This window comes from Mauremys mutica, chromosome 7, assembly GCF_020497125.1.
Source record: "Mauremys mutica isolate MM-2020 ecotype Southern chromosome 7, ASM2049712v1, whole genome shotgun sequence".
NCBI lineage: Eukaryota > Metazoa > Chordata > Testudines > Geoemydidae > Mauremys > Mauremys mutica.
In genome coordinates this window covers 124,868,666-124,884,466 of record NC_059078.1, presented here as the reverse complement: position 1 = coordinate 124,884,466, position 15,801 = coordinate 124,868,666, and the positions used below count along the sequence as shown (strand labels likewise).

Here is a 15,801-nt window from a genome sequence, read left to right as displayed (position 1 = left end):
ATGTCAGCCTGTGAAGCTCGGAACAACCTTAAAGGAAGGTAGCAGTTATTCCACAAAGGAGGAATCCAGGGAAAGAGCCCGAAGCCTAAGTAACTGGGTTGTGGGGTCATCTATATGCATATGGGGCTGAGCAATGGAGTCCTCAGCCCCAGCCCACAGCAGCTGGATGGGAAAGGTAGAAGTAGCGGCCACAAGCCACTGTCACCCTCTGCATGGTTCACAGACCCACCCGCCATGCTTCCAGCCTGTCCCATCACACCTCCGCATCCCTCCTGTGTACAGACTGCTGCTGAGCTGTGCTCCACGATCCAGCTCTCCCCAGACTGACTATTCCGGGCAGTAGAGACAGGCTTTCCCCGGAGTTTGGGGCCATCTGTGTCTATGGAGGTAACACCAGGGTTGCTGAGGCTATAGCCAGTATTCACTACCTTCCTCTAAAGTTTCCAATAGCGCTTTGCTCATATTAGCGCTTTGGCACAGGGACCTTCTTATCGTTACATGTATGGACAGTGCCTAGTGCAATGAATCCCCCCTCCTTGCTGCAATACAAATAAATAACAATAATAACATTAGGCAGCTTTTATGTGGGGATCTCAAAGATGATCTGAGCTTTTCAGACTTGGACTCTCAGCTTAGAAGAACCAATAGCTTGTTTTCCATTATAAACTATGTTGCTATAATAAATTGCAATGCTTTCTATTGCTCTAGCACCTTCCATCCCAAAGCACTTTATACATGTATTGTGATCCTGCTCCTGCAATTATATCCATTAGTGTAGACCCCTGCTGCCATTTAAATCAATGGAGCTCAGTGTGTGAACATAAGAATGGCCACACTGGGTCAGACTAATGGTCCATCTAGCCCCGTAACCTGTCTTCTGACAGTGGCTGGTGCCAGAGGTTTCAGAGAGAATGAACAGAACAGGGCAATTCTGAGTGCTCCATCCCCTGTCGTCCAGTCCCAGCTTCTGGCTGTCAGAGGTTTAGAGTCCTTGAACATCTTGGCTAATAGCCACTGATGGACCTATCCTCCAGGAATTTATCTAATTCTTTCCTGAACTGAGTTATACTTCTGGCCTTCACAACATCCCTTGGCAATGAGTTCCACAAGTTGACTTTGCGTTGTATGAGGAAGTATTTCCTTATGTTTGTTTTAAACCTGCTGCCTAATAATTTAATTGGGTGACCCCTGGTTCTTGTGTTATGTAAAGGAGTAAATAACACATCCTTATTCACTGTCTCCTCACCATTCGTGATTTTATAGACCTCTATCATATCTCCCTCCATTTGTGGTATCCATGCTGGATCTAATTACAGGATTGGGACTTAAATCCATACAATGCCAGTAAAATGCAGCCACCGCTGGGGTGGAAGGCTGTGACTGGCACACTGCACAAAAGGGAGGAGAAGGGGGGAAGGGGAAATGTTGGTCAGGTACAACAATGCAAACCACTACCCTATAAAAGTCTCAGGGGAAACTGAAGGTCCTATCTCTTCTGCATAGACCTTAATTTGTAAGACTTCAGCTGTGCATTTTAACACATTTCTTTCTCCAGATTGCAAAGATAAGTAACACTTTTGAAACTGTTTCCTCATCAGATTCAGATATGTCACATACCTATTGATATTCCTACATCTATCATCCAGATATACATACATCTATCTGTTGTTGTTGCTACGTACTAAGTAACTACATATTATTTTGGCACTATATATAATGGAAGAAAGAATTCCTATATGGGAGATTCACCTGTCAGAACACTTGTCTGCCACTCCCTCCTCACTCAATCCTGTTTGTCACAGAAAAATCCTTACAAGAATATTCTGTAGAAAACACAGATGTGCTCATTGGCATCAGCTACAGTTTTTACATTGAATGGACACTTTCCACCCTTTAACTCCTATAAGCAACATGGAGCCAAATTCATCACGGGTTTTAGCTCCATTGACTTCAGTGGGGTGCTACCAGGGATGAATTTAACCCAATATGTGTGTGCGCAACACTACGCAACGATTCTGGAAAAATTCCAGCTGTTGATCAGCGTACATGGATGATGGCAAAGGTGATTTTTAAAGTGTTTCTTTTATATATGTTTATAACTTACTAATGCAGGAGTACACAGTTAACAGAGTTCAGAGTCTGATCGAATCCAAACCCATTTAACCATCTAGTAGCTACTCACTTGTTCTATCTGCTCAATTAAGGATCTGTTCGCGCATCCACCTAACCTACCCTTGTCCCCCAAACCCCGCATTTCCTACCGGTTGCTAAAGTTGATCAGGGCGTGTCTTTCGATTGCTTTTTTCCTCGGGTGATCTCGAACCCCCGTTAAAGTCGCAGTGGGACAAGGGGAATGCAAAGCTGCGGGTGACCGCAGAAAACCAGCCCAGGTGAAGGTGCAGCGGAAGGGTGGAGGGAAGCGGGTCACGGGTTCCCTGGGAATCCCCCGGGCGGTTTGTGCTTCACGAGGGTGGATCTGTCTGTCTGTCCGCCCAACTCTCTCCCCCCTGCGAGCGAAGCAGCTGGTGCCTCTCGCAGCCGGCCCCAGCTCGGGAGTCCGGGCGCGGGGCTGACATCAACACTGCGGCAAAAGGGACAGCTCCCGCTCCGGGCTCCGCCGCCGCCAGCCTCCGCCGCGCCCGGGGGACCGCAGCCTCCCCGCCCCGCCGCGCCGGCCTCCCCTCCAGCCTGCAGCATGAGCGCGGAGCCCCACTACCTGGCCGCCTCCTCCTACCGCAAGATCTTCGGGGAGCCCCCTCGGCCGCCCGCCGCCGCCGCCTCCCGCCCGGGCGCAGCAGCAGGAGGCGGACGGGGCGGCGCGGGCCCGGCTGGGGCTGGAGAGGAAGGTGGAGGCGCTGCGGGAGGAACTCGCCTTCCTGCGCCGGGCGCACGGGGAGGAGCTGGCCGAGCTGGCGGCCGCGCTCCAGGCCGCCCGGGCCTCGGTGGAGCCGGCCCTGGCCCAGCCGGACCTGAGCGCGGCGCTGCGGGAGATCCGCGCCCAGTACGAGTCGCTGGCGGCCCGGAACCTGCCGGCGGCCGAGGGGTGGTACCGCTCCAAGTTCGCCGACCTCCACCAGCAGGCGGCGCGCAGCAGCCGGGCCAGCCGCGAGGAGATCCACGAGTCCCGCCGCCGGCTGCAGGCCCGCACCCTGGAGGCGGAGAGCCTGCGGGGCGCCAACGCGTCCCTGGAGCGGCAGATCCGGGGGATGGAGGAGAGGCTCGGCGCCGAGGTGGGCGGGTTGCAGGTGAGGCAGCCCCGTGCAGCGCCGGGCACCCCCGACTCGGGCAGCCCCGTGCAGCGCCGGGCACCGCAGCCTCGTGCAGCGCCGGGCACCTCCGCCCCGTGCAGCGCCGGGCACCGCAGCCTCGTGCAGCGCCGGGCACCTCCACCCCATGCAGGGCCCTTGTTCCCCACGTGGCATTGACTGAAACTCGCCCGCGCAGGGCTAGGGACCCATGGCCACCACTTGCCAGACCCAACGGGCCGTACCTCTCCCATGCACCCCGGGACATGTCTAGCCTGTGCGGCATTGGACTGACTCCGCCACCCGAGCTGGAGTGGTCAGAGAAGTCCAGTTATCACGGATCAGCAGGGGCTGGGGGAAGTCTGGGGAGTTTTCTAGTTTGACCGGGAAGGCAGCGACAGCGGAGTTTTATGTCAAGTAAGCCCGGGCATGAGCCGCTGGAAATCAGGGAAGGACCCCGCACGTGGGAGAGCGGGGGTTAAAGGATTTCGTGGGGGAAAGAGTCCCAGAAGATGAACTACGTGGGGTTGTTTGGGAGTTTTACCGTTGGCTTTAGTGGAGCCAGGATGTCACACACGGTGTTGGGTTGAGATCGGGGAGCAGACGTGCAGTGGTGTAAATGCATGAAGGTGCACACAGCCAGAGGCGTGATTTCCCTATAGCCCCAGGGATGTCTGTGCAAAGGGATCCGTCTTTAGGTCTTCTGCCGTTCCCACCCTCAAGGTGTGAGTCTGCACTGCACGTACTGCAGGTTTCATGTGGGTGGGTGTTGGAGCAATAGGTAGACAGGGCTGGAAAAAGTGTCTCTAGCCAAGGTCCTGAATTTGACATGTACCTTCACCAGACTTCAGCGGATCGCTGTAAAAAGTCTTTTAATTCACGTTTAATGAATGAAGAGAATTTCTGCCCAAACCAGCCTTTCAGGTCAGTTTTGTCACTTTGCAGCGGAGCTGAATTCCGGAACTGCACCGCTTTTCTTCTTCTGGATGGGTAATTCCTAGAAACCATCCGAGCTGCCTCCTTGCCCTGTTTTCAAGGGCATTTGTTACATGTACTGTCAATTGCAGGGCTTAAAACCCTTCGCAGCTATATGAGGAGAAATATTCCTTAGGGCCTGCTCCAAAAACCACTGAAATCAATGGAAAGACTCCCTCTAATGCAAAGCCCATTGAAATCAGACCCTCAGTCTCTTTTGTATGGGTTGGGAAAGATGCTAATTTAAATTCCCCTGACTCTCAACAAAATATAGTTTGTTTGTTTGTTTGTCCAGTTTTTACTCTGGGGAAGCCCTTGTGATGATAAAAAAATAGTGAGGTTGCAACATCTTGTTAACCTAAATAATCAGCCATGGCTAAATTGTACAGTTTCTTCCTGAATGAATTACTGCACATAATATTTAACTGATACTATTTAATATTTATACTGCAGTGCTGCCCCCAAGCATTTTCAGGGCCATACTCTGCTAAGGGTTGTATAAACTCCTGATACCTGCTCTAAACTGCTTGCAATCTAAGTAAATAGTTGGTGCTATTCTCCTTCACTTAGTAATATGGAAATATTTTGATGTCCTGTGATAGTGCATACAGGCGGACTCAAAAGGATTACATATTAGTAACCCTCTTAAATATTGTAGCCTTGATGCCAAATGAACAGAGATTGCAAGAACAACCTATATGTAGGAAGAAATACTACAACCGGATTAAACTCTGGGATAGTTGAAATTGATCTAATTATGGAATATCAACTTTTTAATGTATGATCCTTGGATTTTAGTTTAATGGGGGTGGTAATTAGTGGCATCTCTTGCATCCCTTATAGGAAATTATAGGATAGAGATTAAATCAGTAGTGTCCTACAGAAATGTATATATTTTAATAGAAAATGAGATTCTTTCCATAGTTTGGGGTGTTCTTTAAACCATCCTGTAGATTTCTATAGCAGGGCTACATTTTTCTCTATTGAAATCTATAGGACTGTTTTAAAAGATATAGAAAGAGTCCCACTTTCTAGTCAGTTCTCTAGGACTTTTCTGTAAGGGAAAACATTGATAGATGCTCATAATGTTGTCAGCCTCACAGGTTCTATAGCAATATTTCTTGTTGCAGCCTTCCATAGAAGTCTCCAGAGTTTACTGCTTTTTGCTCTGAAATAGCTTCTACTAGCAGGCATGAGTCTTGGGCCAAATGTAGCCCACAGTTCTACAATAAGATCCATTGGTGCCCTCATATTCAACATATAGATGTAGTCCACGAAGCCTGCAAATCCCAGCATGCAGTGCTCCGCCTTCATCTGTTTGGGTGAAATTTAGTTTTTAAGCATTTCCTCTTCTTGCAGCCATGGGGGCTAAAATTAAAGAGTCCTGAATAAGGGGCCCAGTTAAGCAAAATGTAACTGATCCATTTAAGTGGAAGATATATTCATTAATTGCCGTTTGCCCCAAGACATGCTGAGCACCCAGCACTCACACTGATTTTCAGTGGGTATCACTGGTGTGCCCTGTGGCTCAGGCCCTTAGGTAATGCAACAAAACCTTTTTACATTGTCCAAGCAAGTGGTATGAAAAGCAGCTTCATCTCACGTGTGCGGCGCTGAATCCAAATCTGGGGCAAATAGGCCAGGAAATACATTTCCTTGCAGCACCATCCAGGATTGCCACACGATTGATGCCCCCCGTGCTAGTGTTTGAATGGTGACTGCCACAATCCATGCTTGACACAAGCTGCTCCCTGCTGTATGTTCCAGTCTATGCATCCGATTAAGTGGGATGTAGCCCACAAAAGCTTATGCTGAAATAAATTTGTTAGTCTCTAAGGTGCCACAAGGACTTGTTCTTCTTCCCTGCTAACACAGGATCACAGAATGACGAAGAACCTGGGATTTATACGTGGGTTCAGAAACAGTGCATGTTAGCAGGAAAACATGAGTGCTAAACAGGGGCGTGTAGGTAGGGCAGAGAGGCAGAGCTCTTATCTGAAATACTTGTCAGTCAATAGGCCTGATGGGTATTATTGATCTTACCCAACCCTGTCCCAGAGCAATAGGGGGGAGGAATATAGCAAAGTGCTTTTGTACCCCCTGGTGCTCAAATGAGGTGACAGAATTAGAGGAAAGGAACTGAGCAGGGTTTTATCTGAGAGTGGAGTTGTTATCCAACAAAACCACTGTTAATGTAGTTGGCCAATAACACAAAGCCAAGTGAAGCTGTGAGCCAGAGGCAGGCCCTGCTCAGAGTCTGGCAAGGAAAGGGCTGATGCTGCAAAAAGAGACAGACCTAAAAGGTGCCGGACACCAGATAGCAGAACATTCACATCCTTGTACACTCCACACAGATAACAGGGAACAAGCTGACCCATCCCAATGACAGGGCCGAAAGGGGAATATGATGGATAGAGTTGTTTTGTTCAAACCAACATGTACAAGGTGAGAGGCGGCACCTTGCTGCGTAGAGGGGCTGCACCTCAATATGTCAGGAGTGATGTGTAACTTGTTTGTACCTGTGTATAAGAATGCACCCCTGAATGGATGTCTTTGTCTGGCCTAGGGGGCAGTGGAAAGTCCTGCCACTGATTGAGCTGAGTCCATTGCCGGGGGCACATATTCGTAGTATGTCCTGTAGAGTAAAGTCTAGAGGGAACTATTACTGTGCTTCATTTGACAATAAACCTGGCCCGGATGCCTTCGTACCTCACTAGAGTCTGTGGTCACTGGGCGTTCTCTCGTGGTCTGCTGGGTCAGCTACCTGCGCAGAGCTGGGGCAGCACACAGAGGGAACACACGCAGCCGATTGATATCAACATTGAGCAGAGCAGAGCACCACGCCGGTAGCATCTGACGACACTGGTGACACCGCTCTACGTAGTAAGGTGCTGCCTCTCACCATGTACATGTTGGTTTGAACAAAACAACCCTATCCATCATATTACCCTTTTGGCCCTGTCATTGAGATGGGTCAGCTTGTTCCCTGTTATCTGTGTGGAGTGTACAAGGATGCGAATGTTCTGCTATCTGGTGTCCAGCACCTTTTAGGTCTGTCTCTTTTTGCAGCATCAGCCCTTTCCTTGCCAGCTTCTGTGAGCAGGGCCTGCCTCTGGCTCACAGCTTCACTTTGCTTTGTGTTAGCAAAGTCTTGACCATTACTTTAGTTCAGGCCTTAGGCCTCATACTGGGCCTCTGATAACGGTTTATATCTCAGGGCCTCCTCTTACTATAGATGGACCCTTGGTCTGACCCAGTAGGGCCATTATTATGTTCTTAGAGCATGGAGTCAGCCTCAGCTGGGGTAAAGCAGAATAGCTCCATTGATGTAAATGAGATTACATTGACCTGCACTGTCTCAGGATCTGGCTCTGTGTGTGAGAATTACTCATTTTAGTGTGTAGATCTAAATCAGAGATCCCGTGAGTGAGTGCAAGTCCACTGAATTCAACACTTTTAGGAACTCAGTAGAGTGGCAGCAGCTTATATGAGGTCTGAATTTAGCCCTATGTCTTCAGTATAGCTGTGCATGCACCAGGTCTGTAGTATTTTGTTTTAATGTGAACTAGGATTGTTCAAGAAAATCAGAAATTTGCAGCTTCTGGCACCATCCCTTTAAGTTACTTTAAAAGTATTTACAATATTTTAAAAGACAAATATGCTTTGCGACTTGATGGCTTATTACCTAGCATGCACTTTCCACTTTACCTTTACACTTTCACCATCAATTTGTGAAGCAGGGAAAAAAATAAAGATGAGGTCGCGGAAGGCGTAGATGGTATTAAGGAGAGGTGGAGCATGGCTGTGTAGGAGCTGTCTCTTCCATTACCACCATCTTCTCTTCCCACTCCTTGGGGAACTGCTGTGTCTTCGACTAAGCTCTGAGGAGCCTTTCTATGCTTCTCATTGATGGCCTCATGTCCCAGCCCTTGCTCTTCCAGAAGAGAGCTGGACTAAACTCATTTGGAACCTGGAGATGCTGCTCATCAGCTAACCTCAGCTGGTGATCAATGTGGGTCCCTCCCTCTCAAGGCATTGGGAGTCCTGCCTATGGAAGGCTGCTAGCTAGTTGGGGAATCTGCCATGCCACCGTTTTGCTGCTGCCGTAAGACACTTCATTTCCTGCTACAGTGTGGAACAAATTTGTAGCTGTGCTTCAGTGGTTAACATTTCTCTGTGCAAAAAAAGTGGTGTCTCCCCATGGTCATGCGTAAAAGCTCAGATAAACCTTTAGCCACAAGAGAGGGAGGGCATCTCTAGCACAATCCTTAACTTTCCTTTAGGGCAGGGGTGGGCAGACTACGGCTCGTGGGCCGAATCCGGCCCGTGAGCCATTTTATGCCGGTCCCTGAACCGCACCAAGTGGCTTGGCCTCGCTCTGGGGGGCACTGGGTTGGGGGCCACATCCCTGAGCCTCTCCCCATTGCCCACCCCTGGTCCCCATCCTGCTCTCCAAACCCCTTGATCCCAGCATGGAGCAACCGAAACCTCTCCTCCCCAGCCCCACCCCAGAGCCTGCACTCCCAGCCAGAGCCTGAACCCCTTCCTGCACCCAAATCGCTTGCCCCAGCCCTGATCCCCCTCCCGCCCTTGGTCCCAACCCAGAGCATCCTCCTACACCCCAAACTCCTCCTCCGCAGCCCCACCCCAGAGCCCACACCCCCTCCCGCACCCCTACCTCAATTTCGTGAGCATTCATGGCCCTCCATACAATTTCTATTCCCCCATGTAGCCCTCAGGCCAAAAAGTTTGCCCACCCCTGCTTTAGGGTTGGGCTCCCACTGTACCCAACCCTTGCCTTGCATCGGCACGATCAAGACCAACCCCATTCCACAGCCCCCTGCTTTGTTTACTCAGTCTCTAAGGGCCAAATCCTAGGAGGTGCTGAGCACCCATCTCCTACCGCTGGCAGATGGTGCTCAGCAGCTTTCGGAACTGGGCCCTCAGTGAGTTATTTCTCTCGACTCTGGGCTCCTCTGATGTGGCTAATTGGACACATTTGTCTAATTGTCCCTATAACAACCGTCCAAGAAATTAAATAAAGCAGTTGGAAAAAATGAAAGCGGCAGCTCTAACAGCTGCCGTTGCCTTGTTTTCCTGCCACAGGTATCTTAATTGGAATTTCCCCATGCTGCGCTCTTGTCCGGGAATCTGCTGCGATGGATGAGCTGGCAATTGTATTTTTCCCTGTCTCTATAATGAAACGAACATAAAGCATTCAGCTCAGGACTTCGCTTTTGAAACACGTCTCCTTACCTCCCTGGGCTTGCTTGATTGCAGGACAGCATCAGTCAGCTGGAGAATGACTTGAGGAACACCAAGAGCGAAATGGCTCATCATCTGAGGGAGTATCAAGACTTGCTCAATGTTAAAATGGCTCTGGATATAGAGATCGCTGCATACAGGTAACAACTCACGACCTTTACTTGACCTTTCCTCGTCTGTGCCACCTTGCCTGGCACAAAACCGTAAATCCAATAAAGCACTTGGTTTTGTTTTAATTGCTGAGGGTCAGTGAAGGGCACATGTGGTGGATGTGGGGGTTCTCATCACACACCGGGTACAGTAGATGCCAACATACCTCAGTCCTGACCTGCGTTACTCCCTGATATGCCAGTCTGGGCTCCCTGCCATAGTCTGCCAATGCCCCTCAATCCAGGCCCAAAGTCCCCTCCTGCTCTGCTAGTCCCCCACCCCCACATCCGGTGTTTTTCTTCACATTAGAGCAACGCAAGCCTGTGTTTCACAGCTACGTTATTCTGACTGAAAAAGATTCCAGATCTGAACAGCAGGAACACCAGAGCCTGCTGTTCCCAGCAGCTCGCTCTGTGTCCCTGCAGTCGGGGGTCCCACCTTCTGATATGGAGGGTGACCCCATCTGACCTCTGTGACCCCCACCCAATATCCTTTCCAAACACCAGTCACTCCATGCATATGCCCCCCTCAGCTCTGCCAATGCCCTTAGCCCCTCAAACTAGTCTCTTGTCTGTGTTGTTTAGTCTTGTCCCAGACTTGGAGATGAGCTCAGAGATCGATTGACCGAACTCCTGCATGTGACATAGGAATAGCCCCCCCGTACAGACAACTTTTAACCTCTCCTAGGAGTCTGAGTCCCCATTTCTCTCCCCTTGGGATGAGCTTTCTCATCTCAGTGAGCTTCAGTCTGTCAGGAGGGCTCCCCTTCCCCCAGAATCTCTCCCCTCTTCCCCTGCTGTGATATCTAGAGAGTCTTTGAAGTCAAGGATTGAGCCCCTTGCATTAGCCTTCTAGCCCTGGAGTGGTCTTGACCGTTAGCCTATTGACGAAGGGGTTGGTCAAGTCCCACCCCTGGGTCCCAGTCTCAGCCCCGCTCCTGCTGGTGCTGTACCCTTTGCATGTTCCACCCCTAGCCACTATGGGGGTTTGCTTCCCTGGGCAAGCAAGGTCATGTTTTTGGCTCTTGTCCCTCGACAAATGGTATTTCCAAGTTCTTTGGAAACTGCAGCTACATCCTGCCTTCGCGTCCAGCCCAGCTCAGAAGTGACTGAAAGCCGTGCCTGGTTTACAACCACTTGCTAGCCTACTTGAAAAGGTGCTCAGCTGCCATGGTGATGGGCCTGGCATAAGAACCTACATTAAACAGACTACACCACACACCACTGCTGATGCTGGTCCATTATGGGGGTATAGCTTTGCTCACTGTCACAGCATTCCAATCCTGATCTGCAAAAACCTTCATTATCCTCACTTGGCCTCTCGATTCAGCCACGTCAGTGCTTCTCAGGTCCGGTACTGGTACCAAATACAGGTCTCTTGCCGTACCTCACCCTCCACAACTGTGCCAATACCTATTAATCTTGGCCTTCCAACACTCCTTGCTATCCCAGATCCTGGGCCTTTCTTGAGTAGAGTGTGGCCTTTGTACCAGATTGTTGAGTGGTTTTGTGATGTACATGTCTGGCGCCATGGCCTGATTCACACTCCTGTGTCAGCTAGGCAGGGGTGAAAGTAACTCTCAGGACTTACCGGTACGCCAGAGTCCTGGGGTGTGTGGTCTCAACCGGAAGAGGCGGTGCCTCAAGATTTAATGGCCCTGAGGCACCAGCTGTGGCTGGGAGTCCCAGGACCTTTAAATCATCCGGGGGCTCCCAGCTGCAGAGGTGGCTGGTAGCCCCTGGGGCAAACTAAAGGGTGGGATTTAAAGGGGTCCTCCGGGTTTCCCGCCGCAGCAGGGAGCTCGGAGGAGCCCTTAAAATCCCATCCCCAGCCTGGCCACCAGAGCTGCAGGCCAGGGCCGGGATTTAAAGGGCTCCTCCAAGTTCCCTGCTGCCCTGCCCGGCTGCTGCGGCAGGCCGGGGCCGGCATTTAAAGGGCTTCTCCAGGCTTCCAGCTGCAGCGTGAAGCTCGGAGGAGCACTTTAAATGCCAGCCCCAGCCCTGCCACTGGAGCTGCGGGCCGGGATTTAAAGAGCTTGGGTCTCTCCGACCCAAGCCCTTTAAATCCCAGCCACAGAAGCCGATGCGGTCCGGCACGGCATACTGGCTCTTGCCAGTACTCTGTACCAGACTGGACCGGCTTACTTTCACCTCTGGAGCTAGGGCAGTACCTGCATTCAAGTGCAGCAACTCCATGCCAACCATCCACACTAAGCACGGCCAGTATTGAAATTCTAATTCTTTCCTCCTCCACAAAGTTCTCCCTATTCCCCTGTAAATGGGCAGGGGGAGAGGAGAAGCAGTCTCAACTGCCCCATGCAGTTGGCTGTAGCCTGCCACGCTGCTGGAACGATTGCTCTGTTGATCCTACAGCTGCACCTGAAAGAGGTTCTGTTGGGTCTGATTTAAAACTGGGCGAAGCTGGGAAGGTTCAGGAGGTTTGGAAGGTGTTTTGGAAATGTGTCTGTTTTTCCAATGGCCATCAGAATGAAACCTCTTGAGACAGCGAAACTGGGTGGGATTCAAGGTGTTGCTTCTAATGGCTAAAGTGGTGGGTAAATTTCATTTGTGGACTAAGGTTTTCATTTGACTGTTGTTTTTTTTAATATACATTATATTTAACATAGCGGAACTGTGCCCAGAAATCACCAATGGAGGCAAATTTTATATCGGTCACATGAGAACCTGCTTTCTCCTCTTTCGTGCCTTGTTCTGGTCCAGGTTAGAGCCCACAAAAACACAGAAAAAAATAATAAAAGGGGGGCGGAGAATTAACAGCTGTTTTAAACCTTAAAAAGGTTTGGGTTGAGTTTCAGGTGTAGATGTGGAGGGCTTCTTATTTTCATCCAGATATTGCCTGAATCAGAATTCTGGGTCAGACACTCTCAGACTTTGCAGGTGTTTAAAATCTGAACCTGGCTCCTAGATCACATTTTGCAAGTATCCGTGCCACTCCCCCCGCCATCTTTATAACGAGCCCATAAAAATAAAACCAATCCAAGCACATCCCAATGTATGGAATGTTTCAAAACTGAGTCCAAGCTTTGCAGCTGGAGCCTATCTCAGCTTATATCCAGACTGGCTTGTTCGTGTTTAACCTGAGCCACAGAGGTGGTAACCGTCTCCAACTAACCTCTCCTTCTGTGATGTGTTTTCAGGAAGCTGCTGGAAGGTGAAGAGACACGTTTTACCACTGGAAGCATCAGCATTTCGGCTCTGAATCCACATTCTAGCCCCAGTTATTCTTTCCAGCCCAGAGTCTTCAGTTTACCTGTGGCCACTGTCTCAAAAATATCTCCTACTCTGTCTTTTAAAAAAGAAGAGAAAGAGGAGGCTTCTAAAGTGTCCTCAAGTATCATCTAGTCAGATGAGGGAGAGCTTTGCTGAAATGATTGAGGAGACCGTAATGTCTAAGAAAACCGAGCAATCAAACCTGGAGGAAGGAAACATTACAAACCAAAAAATGTAACCTTTGAAAATAATAGAATTAGCATTTAAGGGGGAACAATATACACTAGAGCTTTCAACTGTCTACACCTGAATTAATGCGCTTGTCACCCAATAGAAATATCCCAGCGCTTAAGCATCATTAGAAATAGTACATCCCACACTCTAGCCGGGAGCAATTAAATGACAGAGGGATCTCAAAGCTTAGGCTGAAATTGGAGAGGATGGCAAACTGGGTAACTACATCTTCTGGGGTCATCACGATTAGTTAAACCAAATCACACACTAAGGAACTCCTCACTCCAAAGCCAACACAATCTACCCGCATTCATGGCTGCTCCTGATGTACATCTTACACATGTTAAGGCTATTTCCAGTTAGAAACTATACTAGGAGAAGGCTGAATTTGGTCTATTCTTCACCTTCAAAGCAGTTCCAGGTTTGGATAGACGGTGTTTGTAGCACCCTGCTCTGCAGTTAGCTAGATGCATGTTAATCACTTCTGTGATTGCATAGTGACTCGTTGTGTCCATATCACCTCATTCCAGCTGGTAGCCAATGGGTTAAGAAAAAGATATTGATTAGAATTGACAGTGCCAACTAGTCATATGGTTTTTAAAAAAAAATTTTTTTTGGCTATAATTAGTTTTTTGATTATGGGCCTTGATCTATTCTAAAAATCAGCAGAATACAAAAACCAAACCTTCAACAACCCCGAATTCTTGAGCTGTAGCCTATCACTTTAAGTCGAGAAGCACAGGACATTCTGAGGTATATCCAGCCTGACTTTTGCACTAGCAGTAAGCTATAGGGTGCATACATTTCTGCCAACTGACTGTTTCTATAGTTTGGTGGCATTAGTCTGTCCATACTCTCATGAGAAGAGGTTTATCAATAGCACACATAAGTTAGGAGAGTTTCCTTCGTATATTTAAAATGTGTACACACTCCTGCACTATAAAATCACAAGTGGATCTCACTGGCTCTTCCAGTGCATTTCTGGTGACATGTTGGAAGATGCATATTTTTTTTGTCCTCGGTATTCAGACTCAGAAGCAACACAGCCGCACAAAAACTCCACTTCTGCTTGATAAATAGACACCAACTGGTGCTGTGAGGTAATAGGATTAAAATAATTCCAACTTCCACCATACCTTTTTACACATGAACAGTCATGGACTCAAAGGTGACCATAACAGAGATTCTAGTCACTTGAAGGATGGATTCACACCCACTGTTTTTCCAAAGGAAGGGATTCTGGTAGGGTAGCATTTCACCTTCCATTTCAATCTGCCAAACTTTGTTACTGTATGTTTCTCAGTCTACCTGTTCCAATGTGTGCCAAGTTCAATATAGGATTTACTTCTGCAGATTTTTCCAATGCCTTAAAATCGCCAGCGATCGCTTTTGCAAGAGCTGAAGACTGTGTTTGTTGTGTGTTTGCCAAAGCACTGTGCCATTCTGAGGTTATGATCTCACAAAACCTTGGTGTCAGTGTTGCCAGGATAAGCTCCTGGAAATAGAACATTTGTTTTCTCACACTTTTCCTCTTCTACTGTAAGGCACAAGTTAATAAAAAACAAATTGTGACATGAATCCCACCGCTCTCTTGTGTCCTCTTTCAGGCTGTCTCGATTTGAGAACTTGCCATGTTCTCTGTTCCTGGGTCAGTTTCTTCTGTCACACCAGTGCAGCCCTGTCTTCAAAGTCTAGGAGAGCATGATTTGGTATAATGCATAAATCTGTTCTTAGGGATGCACTAGAATGGAAACAAGAGGGCCAGGGTCCTCAGCTGGCATGAGCTGTCATAGCTCAGTAGATGTCCATGGAGCTGTAACAATTTGCACAAGCTAAGGTTCTGGCACATTATCTAATAATTTGGCTATTGCTATTTTTATAGTTAATTTAGCCCTGGTGAAAAGTGCCAACGATAGCCTGGAACACTGAAGCCTGGTGCTTTTATCCACACAGCGGCTTTAGTATAAGCAAACAAACATACCGCACCCTGTTTCCCATCCAGCGTACCTCCTCCCTGGCTTAAAGGGGCCACCTACAGAGCAAGAGAAGAGCTCAGTGTACATGGACCACTCAAGACTTGGCCTTTGTTCGAGACTGTCCATTGTGATGGTGATTTTTACGGTACAGACACGTACTAGAAACTGGACCAAGACCAGTAATTTATGTCATACAGGCCACTCAACAGCTGGCAGATGGTAATGACTTTTTGGTCATTAACAACCTGGACCACATTCATTGTTCATTTAAATACCACTGACCCAATTCTGCTGTCCGTCCCAACAGAGCAATTCCAGGGATTCCACTGAAGTTAATGGAGTTAATCTGGGTTTTACTCTGGTGTAACTGAAAGGAGAATGTGGGTATACTGTTGCCAGTTTCAGTTTATGGATTATTATGGGATGCAGTGTTTCAGTCTTAAGGAGCAAGAATGTTCAATGAGTTGTGTTTTCCCTTGCTAACATAAGGTGATAAATTAATCCCTGCTGTAATTCCAGGGACGCATTTCACCCAGCTGGAATTAGCAAAACCAGGCCGATCAGTTTCACTATCGGGTTGTTATGCACTACCCCATAGCTTTTGGGTCTGAGTTGATGATGCTGGATGGAAAAGTATAAATTTCAACAAGTAAAAGTCTGAACATAAGAATGGCCGTACTGGGTCAGACAAAAGGTCCATCTAGCCCAGTGTCCTGGCTTCCAACA

The 15,801-nt window shown here is 48.6% G+C and overlaps 1 protein-coding gene across 1 annotated transcript; it reads left to right on the top strand.

The window, feature by feature from the left end:
* INA (internexin neuronal intermediate filament protein alpha) lies at positions 1-14,571 on the top strand. The gene is given in 5 exon segments (XM_045024612.1): positions 1-38; positions 2,741-3,245; positions 9,501-9,625; positions 12,793-12,988; positions 12,990-14,571. Coding segments are annotated over 5 exon segments (978 nt in total). The 3' UTR covers positions 13,104-14,571.
* Positions 14,572-15,801: the final 1,230 nt, after the last annotated feature.